Below are 15,067 nucleotides of genomic sequence, written 5' to 3'. Positions count from 1 at the left end.
CCTTGTTCATTAGATGAGCTTCTACATGATTTGTTATTAAATTGTACCTTAATTTTGTTTCTATGCACCCAGATTTTAAACATTAGCCACAATATATGAATAGGCCATATAATACCAAACAACATATTTTGACAGCTATTGGCATTGGGAGGAGAAAGGGAGAAAGGATAACCCCTTTGAAGTTTCTCAAATAATTCATGTGCAAGCTGAAACCACATCATGACTAACAATTTGCTAAATAGAACCTGGTTTATACCTGTTAACTGTTTTAAATTACTTTGCACATGTATCACTGACTCAGTGGTTGCAGTGGTTAGAAAAGACTGAATGTCTAAAAATACTCATTCAACCTGCTTCTGAATCACTCCTGCTGGGCATCAGTAGCACTTGAAACGATTGAAAAAAAAAAATAATCTCATACTTAGGAATTGCAGGATTTACAACAAGGCACTATAAAATGAAACATGCTACAGAGCTTTTCTTTTTCTTTTTTTTTTTTTTTTTTCCTGTTTGCACAAAGCTGTCAGGACACAAATCACTTCTGAAAGTGGTGAAATAACATACAATAAACAAGGTGCCTTTCCCAGGAGGCAAATACAAATGGTACACTTCACCTCCAAAAAGAGTTGCTGGCACGTGAGTGTGGAACACACTAAAATCCTGTCCTCCCTTTAGGCCAGTGGAACTACATTAATTGCTTTCCTGTCACATGTACATCTTGAAACAAGGATCATTAATTGCCAAGTTGAAATCAGTTTGAATATATAGTTCTCCATTAAAAACAGTTTATAGAAATGAATGCAGAACACAGTAACCTGGTGAGGAAAATGCTGGTTCTATTTTTGGGACATTCAGCAACATTCATTTAAGATGCTGCAGAATTCTGGTTCCCATTTTCACTGCAAATCTAAGCTAGAAATTAATTATGTTAAGCCCTGAAACAGCTTTCCCTTGAGAAAAATTAAAGGCACAGAGGTAGGAAATTGCAGTAACCCTATACCACTGAGCAGTAAAGAGCTCTGGATCAATGTCAAATAAAGGAAGGACACTATTAAAAGTAACATAACTCACATTAGAGTAACATACTAAATAAAATGTTGATAAAAAAAACAGAGAGTAAGGAAAGAGAGTGGTTCAGAAGAGAGTATTTTTAACCTCTATGCTAAATCTTTTCATGAGGACTGACTTTAAAAATGTTATCTGATTTTCCCCCCTAAAAACTAGCATCCAATATCAGTTTAAGGGAAAAAAAGTTTCCAGTTTTTATGCTCTCATCCTGAGCTTCCAAACCAAACAATTCCCCATATATAGCTCCAGCTGACTAACAGTGACACCTAATAAATGTGCTTGACAACACATCACTCTCAGATTCTCCTGACACCCAGCTATAATCAGTTTATATTCATTCGATTTTTACATTGTGCACTGGAAAGCATACTATTGTAAGAGAAAAACACCATGCATGTTGGCTGATTTAGATACATGTGGGTGGGAAAGGGTAACTTTTAACCTGCCTGCTGCTTGGTGCAAGCCTTCAGACTGTCAATTTTTACAGTAAAATCATTGATATTGGCATGCCTACAAAGAAATTTTCTTCTGCAATTCCTATTTAAAAATGCTGAATGGTGATACTTGGCATTCTTAATGGACCTTTTTGTGTAAAAACAAAATTATAATCAGCTGCTCTGTTGCAATGAACCATTCATCCAATCTTTTGTTTCAAAAATCTATATAGACTATATCCTTTGCCATACACATAGATATATTTAAGCACATAGATAGTATATAAACCATGAATATAATGTGTTCAGAAAATAACATAGGGTTAAGTTGTGCCTATGATACTGGATCAGCAATTATACTCCATCTTTGGTCAGTGTATTCTGGACAGCCAAAATACTCCAAAGGAAAATCACTGAAAAATAAAGACCATGTCATGTAATACTGCTGTAGTTTAGACTTCTGTTTTCAACTGCTAATAAACATCCTGTAACTTCAAGTCACATAAAATTTTCCCAGAAAAACTAATTATTCCTACAAAATGTGTTTTTAAGCAAAGAGGTCTTTTTCCTAAGTTTGTTTTCATGTGGAGGCAAGGTGAAATTCTTCTCCTGTTTCTAATTTTTATGGCGGTGCCACCACACTGCCATCCTTCATTCCAGAAATAATCAATCCCTTGCCCACAGGAAGGAGCTCATGGCAGCTCACCTGGTCTGTGAGGCAAAGGGAGCTGCAGCCCTTGGTAGCACATGGCTCAGCCACTGAAGCTGCAGCCACTGTGCAGTGTCACACGCTCCACTGCTCTGCTGAGAGACTGCAAACTCCTCTGAGCAGGAGCATTGCAACCACCACAAACATAAAACACATGACCAGATACTGCTTTAAGAGCCACCCAAATGGCTGCATGACCTTTGAAGAAAGCTGTCTGGAAAACAAATTTGTTGAGAAAATTAATTTTACAGACAAGTATCATGCAAGTTAAAAGTTACCAGACTGTTGCAAAGAAATTAATTGCATTCATCCCACATCTCACCCCTTTAACAGACGACTTCAATCATCTTGCCTTGCATTAACGGGTTGCTACAGAAGTCACTTGGGAAAAAAAAAATAATAACTATAATGTAATTAGCAAAGGGGAGGTCTCTCAAACAAAACAAAATAATTAATTTTTTTTTTACTTCAGATTCAGTCACAAAGAGAGGAAATCAGCAATGTTGGAATATCTGATTGGAAGAGCAGACTTCTTGTGACTGATAAACTGAGGACAGGCCATCTACAAATACAGCTACTGCATTTGGAACCAGTTAACAATTCTGTTGCAATATTAAGAAGAAAATTAACTTACAGCACTTCAGTTCAGAATTTTCAGAAGTTGTTAACTTATATTTAGGTTGCATTTTAATTTTTTTTTTTTTTCTCAGCAAGTAGGTAGATTTAAAGAAAAGGAAAATATTTCAGCTCTAGACTAGAAAAAGAAATTGCATTGCTAGAGAATGATATATTTATTTTCCATCCAAACCAGCTGTAAACCAAGAAATATCTTCATATTTATGTGTCTTGTGACACTACTTAGGTTAAAGGTGGAAACAGTAGTAGGAGAGGAGGGCAAGATGATTCCTTCCTAATTCAAAAATACATCACTGTGTAAAATATTTGGTCTGAAAAAGAAAAATATCAGAATCTATACAAAAATCTAAGCTTCTGCTATTATCTTGCAGTCATTTTGGAAACCTTGCATGACCACATTAATATCAATTTCTGTCTCTTATTCCACAACACGTCTTTAAAATTTATCCCGTGTCTCTCACAAGAGTCATTTCATTTTCATGCTCTGTGAACTTCTATAATGTATTTTCTATCTCACAGCTGTGCAGTTCATTCAAAATTCTTACTCACTTACCAGTCAGTTTTTATAACTCTCTAGGGTACCTAAAGAGCAGTTGGTCACCTACTTGAAATTGTGTCAGCCTTCCATTTATGACTGTCTTTAGCATTCAGTTTCTAGCAGTGTCACTCTGTGCCAGTTGGAGTACTCCCTTCTTTCCATCCTTTGTGTCTTGGTATCTGTTTCCCTGTTGGAATCACCTCAGCTCCACATTGCTCTAAAGATCCTAAAAATCATCTGCTTCTGAAGAGCCTGACTCCAGATGGATTTGTAGCTGCTCTGTTACAATGAATGAATATGCATTGCCCTTGTCCAACAAGTATTAGAGAAGCAATATATTTGAATTAATTGCTAAGTAAAGCAGTGAACAAGTGAACAGACAACAAAATCATAACCTTTAACAAAAATCAGTCAGGTGCTAACATACGGGGTTTTAAGCAAATACTTGATAGCACTGTACTCAGCTTTGCCACCCCGACTCTTGCTAAATCCTACAGACCATTTTAGACTCTCAAGAGTATTAGGAAGACATGGTATTCCACAAAGAGAGCTGAGTATTAAGTAAAAAATTAGATCAATTGGGTATTCCAAAGGAGCACAAGGGATTCCAGCTAAACTAAAGCAGGCCTAATTTTTTTAAGTGCTCCAGTTTAAAGAAAGTGAAAAAAGCATTTTCTTTGTTTTTGAAGGTTTTGGCTTTACGCGTACAGTAAAAATAGAGAATTCATCTCAGAATCACTGAGCTCATTGCTTGTCAAGCCCCCCCCCCATAAATAGTACACTCCCAACTCCAAGCAGGGCAAGCATGGCTAATGTACAGCACAGCAGCATAGCTGTTACATTAAAAGTGAAAAAATACTCCTTTCTAAATGTACATATATGTGCCTCAAAGACCTTGAATGGTACATTTAGTGCTCATAGAGAAAGCAGGAAATTTATTAATCCTATTTCCAAAACAGCATTGATCTACATACACCACCACATTTTATAATACACACAATGATATCACTAAACCATCTTCTATTACACACTCAGTAAAATCAGGAATCTGACCTCTCCACACCTTTCTAAATTCAGCTGCCATGCCTAACTTGCTATGCTTCTGTCTGTGAATTTGTAATATTAATTTAAATGTTTCAAATTATCAAATTCTGTCTTGAGAGATATCATTCACAAAATAATCATGGGGAAGGGAAGAGCTATCCTTAAAATAGCTCACACACCTCAGGGTCAGACTGTTGTTTACCAATGAGCCATTTGTCTTAGTTTCCTTTCTAATCTACAGCAGTAGGTTACTTTAAAAAAACCAAAAAAACTTTCGGGGCTTATTTCAAAATCATGAAGTCATGGTATAGAAACCATAATTCTGAAACACAGGTCACTTGCCTGAAGCTGATTCTACCTTCCCTTTTATACTATTTTATTTTTCTTTCATTTCTTATTAAAAATGCTAAAAATATAAATGGGCCTAGTAAGGTATTTTCAGCAGAGAAATTATCTCAATAACTGTTTTGTGCTAATGAAATATAATTATTTATTTCCTTTTTCATGCATTTTCTATGTTTAGATACCATCTAAATGAAATCAAGTATCCTTATAGCTGTTAATAGACAATAGACAACTGACAATAGACAGTAATTAGATATTTATCCTAGAAATAAGCATGGAAAATGCCTATTACTGTAATGTGACTTTAATGATAATGTTAAAATCACAGACAGAAGCTTAATGTTACTGAATAATCAGGTCTGAAAGCTTTAAAAACTAAAATAGAAGTCCAAAGTTTTGCTCAATTCAGACAGAATGGAATTAAATATAAGACATTTTAAATCACAGATTCTGAGAATAACACTAAGTGCTCCTTTGCATCTCAAAGTGATGATCAGTCTGGGAATATTTAGATTTCTAATTATCATAATGTTCCCTACTGATAATAAGAGAAATTTTCAATATTCTCTATTTACATCCAGATGAAAAATATGGTCTTCTCTTTTCAGTTGCTATGCACACTAAAATTTTAAAAATCAGGTGAAAGGAAATGCTACAGAAGGTTCTTCACAAAAGAAACACTTGTTCTCATTTGCAAGCAAAATGCAATATCTGCTTGTAGCAACAGAAGTTTTGAAGGCAGGAAATTATGATAGAATAAACAGAATTCAGGAAATGCAAAGTATTAAATGCTGCAACAATTTAATTCCACTTCTTAGTATCTTATTAGCAATAATATTGAATTATTCAAAAGAGTTACTGGGCTTTAAAAAGAATCCTGCATAAGCAAAGGCTATAAAGACTTTTTTCCTCCAAAAGAAGAGGAAAAGCATGTGAAGCAGCAAGCACAAAACAAACACTAACCTGAGCATATGGGCTGCATTGAAAACAACATCAAATTCCGTATTATCAAGTTCAGCTGCTTTTTTTGCCATTTCAGCTGCTTCTATCAGGCGGGATTCTTCTAGGAGGAACTGACCTGCAATGGAGTGCATGAACATGAGCCCATAGAAAATAACTGATGAAATACACTTCAGACAGTTTAGGCAGGAAAAGAAAGCACAAAAAACCACAAGCCAACCCAAAAGCTAAACCCCAAACTAATAAACCAAGCAAGAAACCAATGTCTCAGATTCAATGTTTAGTTATTTGCTGATCTGCTCTGTATTTCAGTATCTTTAAAATATAGTCCATATAGAAAAATTGCAATAAATATGACAAGTAATAACAATATTTTTGGAATATATTTAAGAGAAGTGACAATGATAGAGTGAAACTCAGATATCAAGAAACAATACTCCCAAACCTCAAGAAGCTTGCCATTTGAGAAAAGACCTTTCTGCCTATACAATTACCATGGTATTTCCTTCCTTAAAACAAACTGAAATAAAATAGTATCCGCAAATTAAACACATTCCTAAAGAATATCCCAAAATTTGCTTTAAAAGCATATCCCAAAATCAAATAAAATGACACATTTTTGTGTACATGCATGATAATATTTTTTCAGCTTTAGTTGTATTTGTTTTAAAATCATTATATATATGTATACCTTAATGGACTGGTATTTTATTATGCATTCCACTAGCACTAAAAGAATCACAACAGGTAGCTTTTTACAAGTTTCTTAATGATACTTACCTCTCAAATTAAACAAAAATAGAAGTCACTAAAACCAAGTGACTCACTTTCTACAAATGAAATTATCATTATCATTAAACCAAGTATGAACTGAAAAGAATGAATAATTTAGAATTAAACAAGCTTTAACTGCAGTTCAGTAGTTTCAAAACAAAACATGTAACATAAACATACAGCAGAATTCCATAAAAATGAGTTTTCTTTTGAAGAAGGTGAAGAGAAGAATTTGGAAGGTACTCAACCTTATTTTTGCTCCTTTTAATGCTTTTTCACACCTAATCTGTAAAATGTATCATTTTTTGCAACCATCTAGTCTCTATGCCTACATAACTACGTTTGGAAAAGCTATCATAAAGCCTAGTGATTATACATTCCAGAATCCCATCCTTCTGTTTTTGTCTGATTTTGTCAAGTAAGGTCTCTCAACCAAAACTCTGCCATGTCACCACTAAACACAAGCCTCATCAGGAACAATGTACCAAGAGCAAATGATATCCTGTCATGGCAAGGGATTTTCACTTTTTTCTTTTCCCCTTTCCTTATGCATTCCCTTTTGCTCACATACTTGGTGTGTGCTTATGTGAAAAATTCCCTTAACCAGAACTAGCAAGGTCTGTACGAGCATTGTGAACCCTGTGACGCTTTGGGACAACAAAGACCTTTGCAGAAGGAATCATTTCAATACAAAAAGTGATGAAAGGCAGCTTTCTTAGCTTTTTGTTTTCTCTGTGGGTACATTTCAGCTTGGGAGAGTTGGCAGATTATTTACTCAGTCTCCTGTATCTTAATTATTCAGATCTGCAAAACTTGTAAAAACATCGTGGTACCTTCCTGCATTCAGAGCATAAGGTTTGCTTGCTTTTATTACATCCACATTCTAATATGTACCACACTTTGATGCAGTACAATGCTTTGTGCTTATTGTGCCCAAAACCAGATGATTTACAAAAAAGCCTTCTCAGACAGGAAAAGGAATAAATACATAAATAGAGAAAACACATAAATGGAAAACATAAGTCGAGAACAGTTTTGACTACAAGAAATTAATTTTTCTACAAAATTATAAATCAGTGGTTGAACTGTTAATGGAAGTCTCTTAATGGAAGTTTCTTCTAGAGGGAAAAAAAATCTGACAAAACCTAAAAGTTTACTTTTTTAATTTTTTTTTTTTTTTTTCCCCTTTTGGGTACCATGTCAGGGTATGCCTTATATGCAGCAGGACAAACTCAGATTTGAATCTGAAAATTCTCCAAGTAAATCTACCAAATAAAATAGTTCATATATTTTGATTTGGGCTGAATTCCTATTTTCTTCAAAGAACAATATTTGAGATAAGCTTGACCAACTAATATTCCAACTCTTTTTGAATGAATGAAGCAAAACAGTATCCCTAAAAATCCATAAAATGTTAACATGAAGGTACTTTTGCTACTGAAAGCCCTGGATTAGCAGAGTGAAACACTGGTAAGTGGATGTGCTACTAATACATTCAGGGGAAGAAGGAAAATACAAGTAAAACTCCCAGTACTCCAAAAAAGAAAATTCTAGGACAGTACATTACCATACAAGTCTCTCTCCTGTGCTGGCGGTGGCAATAACTCATGCTGAGTGGGTAAGTAGGAGATGATGTATATATGAAACCTACTGCATTATCCTCTATACACAAGCTCTTCCAGAACTCCATTTTAGGGCCAGTTCTCTTCATAAATGACTTGGATGCAGGTCTTAAAGGCATACCAAGTAAGTTTGCTTGTGGTAAGTGCTAGGTTCTGCACACAGCATGGGGCAACCCTGGATGTACAGCCTGGGGAATGAGATGCTAGAAACCATGGAAAAGTTTCTAGGTTTCAGGCTAGGACCATGGAAAAGGACCTGGTAGATGGCAAGTTAAACATGAGTCACAGTATCCTGGCACTGCGAGCCAGTTGAGGGATGAGATTTTCCCACTCTACTCTGCAGTGGCTTGATCTCACCTTGAATATTGTGTGCAGTTTTGGGCACCATAACATAAGAAGTTCATGGAGCTATTAGAAGGCATCCAGATGAGGGTTGCTGATCAAAGATTTCCTTAATTGCATGGACCACAAATAAAATACACTGCAACTTTCTCAGCCTAGTGAAAAAGTCAATGCCTGAGTGTACAGGTGCATGGTGGGTTGTCCCCTGCCAGTATCCAAGTACTCACACAGGGTGAGAGGAGAAAACAGAAGAGCAAAATCAAGAAAATCTCTGCATCAAGACACAGTTTAACATGGGGTTAGAAGAAAAAAAAACCCCAAAACTAAAACAGCAAACAGTAAAGTGAAGGAAATTTCTCACTACTTCTCACAGGCAGAGTGATGCTCAGCCAGCCTCCAAACAAAGCCACCTCAGAAGCCAAAACCCTTCCTGCTTCTCCTCCCCAGTTTTTATTGCTGAACATGATGTTATATGGACTGTTACATCTATCCCTTTGGCCAGCTCATGTCAGTTATCCAGGCTGTGTCATGTCCCAAAAAAAGAAAGCCTTGACACTGCTCAAAAACTATTCAGCAACAGCCAAAACATTGCTGTGTGTTATCCACACAGTAAATTTGGATTTAATCACAAATCCAAAACAAGGCATCATCCAGGCTGCTATGAAGTTAACACTATCCCAGCCAGACCCAGTACAAGGTGGAAACTTTCAGCTGAAAATTCATTTGCCAAGTTCTCCTAAGGCAGACTAATTTTATTCACACATCTCAATTTAATTTAAAGCACCTAAGTAAAAAAATGCCATTTTCAAAACATTAGCTGCCATTCCTTTTAATCCAATATAGTAAATTCATACAAGAATGAGCTGGATTGGCAGTTTACTGCTGCACTTTCTTCATTAAAAAAAGACTTCTGAACCTTTCCTGCCAAAGCCATAAAGAGGTATTCCCAAAAGAAGAGCACTACAGGGTGTAATATTGGCAAGGTGTTGAAGGTGGATCAGAAGGTATGATCTGCAAGCCCCTGCATCCAGGAACCACTTGTGTGGGTCTAAATTTATATATAGGATTTTCTCCTCTGAAAAGCAGCTGGCAAACCTCATGATTTATGAGACACTGCCCAACATCACATAGAGAGCTTACTTATTGCAGGTGTCACGATTCCAGCTCTTGCCAAAAACATAAATTATAGTAACCTGACTGTTTTTTGGAATCACAACAGCTTTTAAAAAAACAGCTCCAAATACCACATTTTCCTATCTAGAGGAAAGAATAATTTTTCATTACTCTTCTTCTAAATTGGACGGAAATCCATAGCTCAGGAAAGATGTGACTTTCACAAACACTGTTATTTGCCTGGAATGTTGCTTTTTTAAAAAAACAATGCCATCTTTCTTGCTAGACAGCAAAGGGATGAGAGTAAACGTGCAGTCATTAAAGAGTAAGAGTTGTTAAAGACCTTTGATAACAGAGAATTGATTCAGTATTTCATAATCCTCTTAGTCATTTTTTCCTAAACTACCTATAATCAGAAAAAGCATCAAAGGTCCAGAAATCTATATCTGCAGCCTTGTTCAAATCTACTTTTCATTGCAAACCATTATCAGTGCTTTTGAGTCTATAAAAACTTTTGGGGCAATATATACAATCTACTGAAAAGTAATATATAAGTATGTATGCAATTTAAACAAGAACAGAACAATTCCAGTTCACAGCAATTGAAAAGAACAGCTTATTTTCAACTTTTTCAATTTTTAAAAAGAATTTATCCTCATAAATGAAAGCGTACCGCTCCCTATCCTGTATAATTGTCTCTCTAAAACAATCATGAACATTGGCAAATCATTTGTTAAGACATGCATCACCAGTTTAAAAGCCATACATCTGAACTGGTAGTTCTGCTGCTTTATTGTAACAAGAAAGGTATTCATTGGTTGGGATATGTCTGCATGTAAAAATCTTTTATTAGTGTGTTCCTCTACAATGGGCTTAGCTATTCCTTGCAGGCACTGTGAGCCTTTATTTTACTAGATAAAAGTGCAATTTGCACCAATCTTTTAGTTGAAATGTTCCCTCTTTTACTCATTGGCAAACAAAAATGTACTCCATCCCAGAACAAAGTAGATTTCTAAAAGAGCTCATCTTACTGGTGTTGCTTTTGAAAAGAACTACCTTGAATGTTCTCAGAATGCTGCTGGTTCTGCATTTACTTAAGTTGTCATGACAGACTTGTGTGGTGATATCTTTAGCAATCCAAGCAAAACTGAGTAAACTATCTTCTGATTAATAATTAAGAAAAAGACACTTCCAATTGCATCCTAATTGGAATTTGCTTTTTTAAATGTACATTTCTCAGCAAGTTTTCTGCTTCTTTTCCTCTTCAAAAGATTTTACTTCCACAACATGAAAAGCGTCTCTACTAAGATTCAACAGTAAAATCTGTGATAAACTTCACTAGATGTTCTTTCAGCACATTCAGCATGGGGGGTTTGAAGCTGAATGTCTGCTGGTGCCTTCAAAGCAAGCGAATTTCAAGGTTCAATAGAAATCAGAAGAGGGAGTAAATTCTGGTTGACTGAAAGCATTGTATCTTGTTTGATGCAGATGATGCCTTGAGAGCAGAATTCTATTCTCAGTGGCATTAGCAGAACCATCGCTGAAGTTACAACCAATTTCAGCTCTGCTCCAGCAATGTACAGCTAAAGAGCTGATGCAACCAGAAATTTCAAAATGGAAAATTTTAATTCCATTCAGTGCAAGAAACAAGGAGAGACCTGGTCCTCAAACTGATTTTCAAACTATTTCAGGTGATGAATCAATGTTTCAAGGTGCAAAGTCAACAGACATAACCTAAGAATTGTCTCCTTTAGGAGTTTCAAAACAGATTCACTGGCTGTGAAGGAGCAGTTGCCAGAGTAAGGGAATGTTTGATATATCCTAATTCTCCAAGTCTGTTTAGACAATTTCTTGCTGAACATGGAAGATGTGATAGGAGAAACAAAGGTAACTTATCACAATCACCTAAATGCAGCATTTCAGTTTTTGCTGCTCCTTCCAATCCAACTCCATCTTAATCTAAATGTGTACTCTTGGTTTCTTGCTGGAAGGACTTCTGGAGACTTTCTCCCTTTAATTAGTTCTCACAGAGAAAATTCTTCCATGTAAATAAAATATAATGAAACACTAAGCAAGCCGGAGGGCGCTGCAATGTCATTATATGCACTGGCTTGAAAAAGACTCTTTTTTATTAGCCCTTTTCTTCATCTATAAAACTTATCTGCTTCATTTGTGCTAAATATACCACAGCAGGTCATTCAGAGTACGATCACAGATAAGAGAGAAAAAATTAACTAGTAAAGCTTTGGGATTTGGTGACTAAACCTGTGACCACATCTGGATCACTGGAAGCTCTCACCAAACCAAAAGATTAATGATGAAAATGTATACTACAGAGGATCTCATGATTTACAAACCCTGAGGAAGATCCTGAATACTAGATCATTTCCAAGACACCTGATGATGTATAAGGTTTGAAAATGTAAAATTTGGCTGAAAAAGAACTATCCAGCTGCACTTTTGTAGCACCTTCATGCTATCTCTACAAAAATCCCCACGTCATAGTACTCATAGGTCAAAACATATGACCATTAGCAGAAAGGGCCCCAGCACTGTTCATGCCACAAAGTCTCCAGTGCTCATTTTACAGTCCCTACAGAAAGACTACATTTTGGTAATATGGAAGAAGTATACAGATACATTTCTACCTTGTCTCTGATCTGCACTATCTATTTCACATCTCTTAAGAAGGCTAGTATATTGTGCTGAGGAAGCAGAGTCAACCACGTATTAGAGATGCCAGAATGATTAGATTTAAGGCTAAACCCAAGGGATGAGCCAGAAGCATAGAAATTCCACAGCATTTCAGGTCAGTGACCTAGCTTATTTGGAAATACTCCACTGTATTCCACTTGGCAATAGGTTCTAAAGGGAGTTTGGAAAAAGTAATCATAGTGGTCTGTAATAATCTCCTTTAATGTTGCATGATACCAGTAGCTGAGAGACCGAAAAAAAGGACTTGAAATTGGTAGATTGTTCTGAACAGCTCAGTTTTTGTCCTCAGTTTGGAAGCAAGAAATACTGTTGGTTAGTAGTAGCTGAAGATTTTCTTAAAGTTTATAGAGAGAGTTCTGGGAGCAGAAAGGTCAGAAGCTTAATAAAGTCTTTCTGCAAGGTAGTCACATCTTCCTGTTTCAGGTCTAAGAATCCTGTCTTCGAATTATGTTCATTGATATTGCAGTAGCAGGTATAAGCCATAGACCAAAGTCAGGACCCTGATTTCATGGCACATGGTATGTTCAAGCCAGAGAAACCCTTTCTCCAAAGAGCCCACATGTTCTGTGAATATGTATTATTTGAGTGTCATAAACTTGTTTATAGTTTCCCTACAAAATCATTGTATACTAATGTTAGGATTTCCAGATTTAAAATGGGAAAACCTCTGTGATTGGCAGAAAGGTTCATGAGTGTATACTGGGAACTGACTTAGTGATGGACATACTGTATCTGTATTGTACTGTATTCATTTTGACCCTAGATTAGATCAAGGGATCTAATTTCTCAATACAAAATCACCATGTAGCATCTGGGGTTCCCAATGCAACAGATCCATGTACTTTTATTTATCATTTGGTATATACTGTGTTTAGCTCACCTGTCAGTCAGAAAATAGGATAATTGATTCACTGGATTTACGGCTTGTGAAGTTTCATTCATTTCATTGACAAAAGTGAACACGGATCTAACTGTGGACTAGGGTGACATTTCTACCATCCACATAAAACTACCCTAAAGAAATTAGTAAGATTTCCTGAGCAGGTCATGGCTGATGTTTCTCTTTCTTATAAACACAACATTGATACTCTATTTTTCAGTAGTTCATTCTTTCTTCATAGGAGCTTTTCCTTAAATATGGGGGAAAATATATTAACTTTTCCTAGGCTGCTCTTCAATCAATGAAGAGAAAAACCACAAAGCTCTAGCACTGAGAACAATGTGACTACATGGAAATATTACACATACAGCACAAAGAATGATTTGGTTTTGAAAATACCTTAATGATCATCAAGTCCACCACCATGCTCATTAAACATAGTACTAAGTGCTATGACCAGTCCTTTCTTGAACATCTCCAATGATGGTGACTCCAGCACCTCTCTGTTCCAATGCTTAACTACCCTTTCAGTGAGGAAATTCTCCCTGACGTCCAGCCTGAACCTCCCCTGGCTCAGCTTGAGGCCACTTCCTTTAATCCTGTGACTGATCACCTGGGAGAAGAGACCAAACCTCCTTCCAGATAGGGGGATAGAATAATGGGGTCTCTTCTGAGCCTCCTTTCCTCCAGGCTGAACAACCCCCTTTTTCTCAGCCATTTTTCCTCAAAAGGACTTGTGCTCCAGACCCTTCTCCAGCCTTGTTGCCCTTCTCTGGGCATTCTCCAGCACCTCAGTGTCTTTCTTGCAGTCATGGCCCAGAACCAGACACAGCACTCGAGGTGTGGCCTCACCAGCCAAGGACAGGGGACAATCCCTGCCCTGCTCCTGCTGGCCACACTATTGCTGATCCAGGCCAGGATGCCTTTGGCCTTCTTGGCCTCCTGGGCACACACTGGCTCATGTTCAGCTGCTGACAACCAACACTCCCAGGTACTTTTCCTCTGTGCAGCTTTCCAGCCACTCTGCCCCCAGCCTGCAGTGCTGCATGCAGTTGTTGTGACTGAAATTCAGGACCTGGCACTTCACCTTAATGAATACCAATCAAAGCAGAAATATTTAAGGAAATAAAAATGAAGTCAGCTGTAAATATACAAAAATTCTCACACTCACTAATACATGTAAGTCTAAGACTTAAAGATTGAAAAATTGGTGCTTGAAAACTCCCTGCCAATTCAATGAAATACACTTTGATCCTTAAAACATAGCAACTCCAACCCATTTTCAGACTGTGACATAGGAGTGGTAAAGCGACCATCTTTTGGAAGTAAGACAGATACAAAGTGCTCATAAATTTAGGTGAAAATTTAGGCATTAAAATGGACTAAGCGCCCTTTGCAGTAACAGTGATTAGAAAGATTAGGATGAAATTGAAAAACAATAAAAATTTGCTTCAAAAGAAACAGATAATATGAGAATCTATAAAAATAACTCCTAAATGATCACAAATTCAAAAGTGAAAGAATGTAAAAACTGAAGTGTATGTTAATCTGTTCTTAGTTCAATGAGGATATAGCTAATACACCTCAGCTTTATATAATCTGAAAGTCTCTTTTTGTTTTACATCTCTAACTAGGAATGCAGTTAAAAAGGCAGATGATCAATGTGAACTGCCAAATTAAGTGAATGCATAATTATAATAATGAGAATAATCAATTTTTATAATGAAAAAAGGAATCTTCAAACAATTTAGGGTTATTAGAAACAATGTATTATTCAAAGGAAACTATTTTAAAAGGAGGTCTCAACAGCTATTAATAAAACAGAGTTAATTTGAACATCCTGTTGGGTTCTAGACTTTTCTATTCCAATTAAGCAATTATAAATAT

At 36.4% G+C, this 15,067-nt stretch overlaps 1 protein-coding gene across 2 annotated transcripts in view; it reads right to left on the bottom strand.

The window, feature by feature from the left end:
• The window catches only part of TMTC2 (transmembrane O-mannosyltransferase targeting cadherins 2), a 230,382-nt gene that overhangs the window by 23,879 nt on the left and 191,436 nt on the right, over window positions 1-15,067 (bottom strand). For both annotated transcript variants that reach the window (XM_079303863.1, XM_079303862.1), the window contains exon 10: window positions 5,738-5,852. In XM_079303863.1, the coding sequence (XP_079159989.1) occupies window positions 5,738-5,852 (115 nt within the window). The remainder of the gene's footprint in view (window positions 1-5,737; window positions 5,853-15,067) is intronic.

Source organism: Erithacus rubecula (assembly GCF_903797595.1).
Source record: "Erithacus rubecula genome assembly, chromosome: 4".
NCBI classification, from domain to species: domain Eukaryota; kingdom Metazoa; phylum Chordata; class Aves; order Passeriformes; family Muscicapidae; genus Erithacus; species Erithacus rubecula.
The sequence above is the reverse complement of the archived record's forward strand: the minus strand, read 5'-3'. Positions and strand labels throughout refer to the sequence as shown.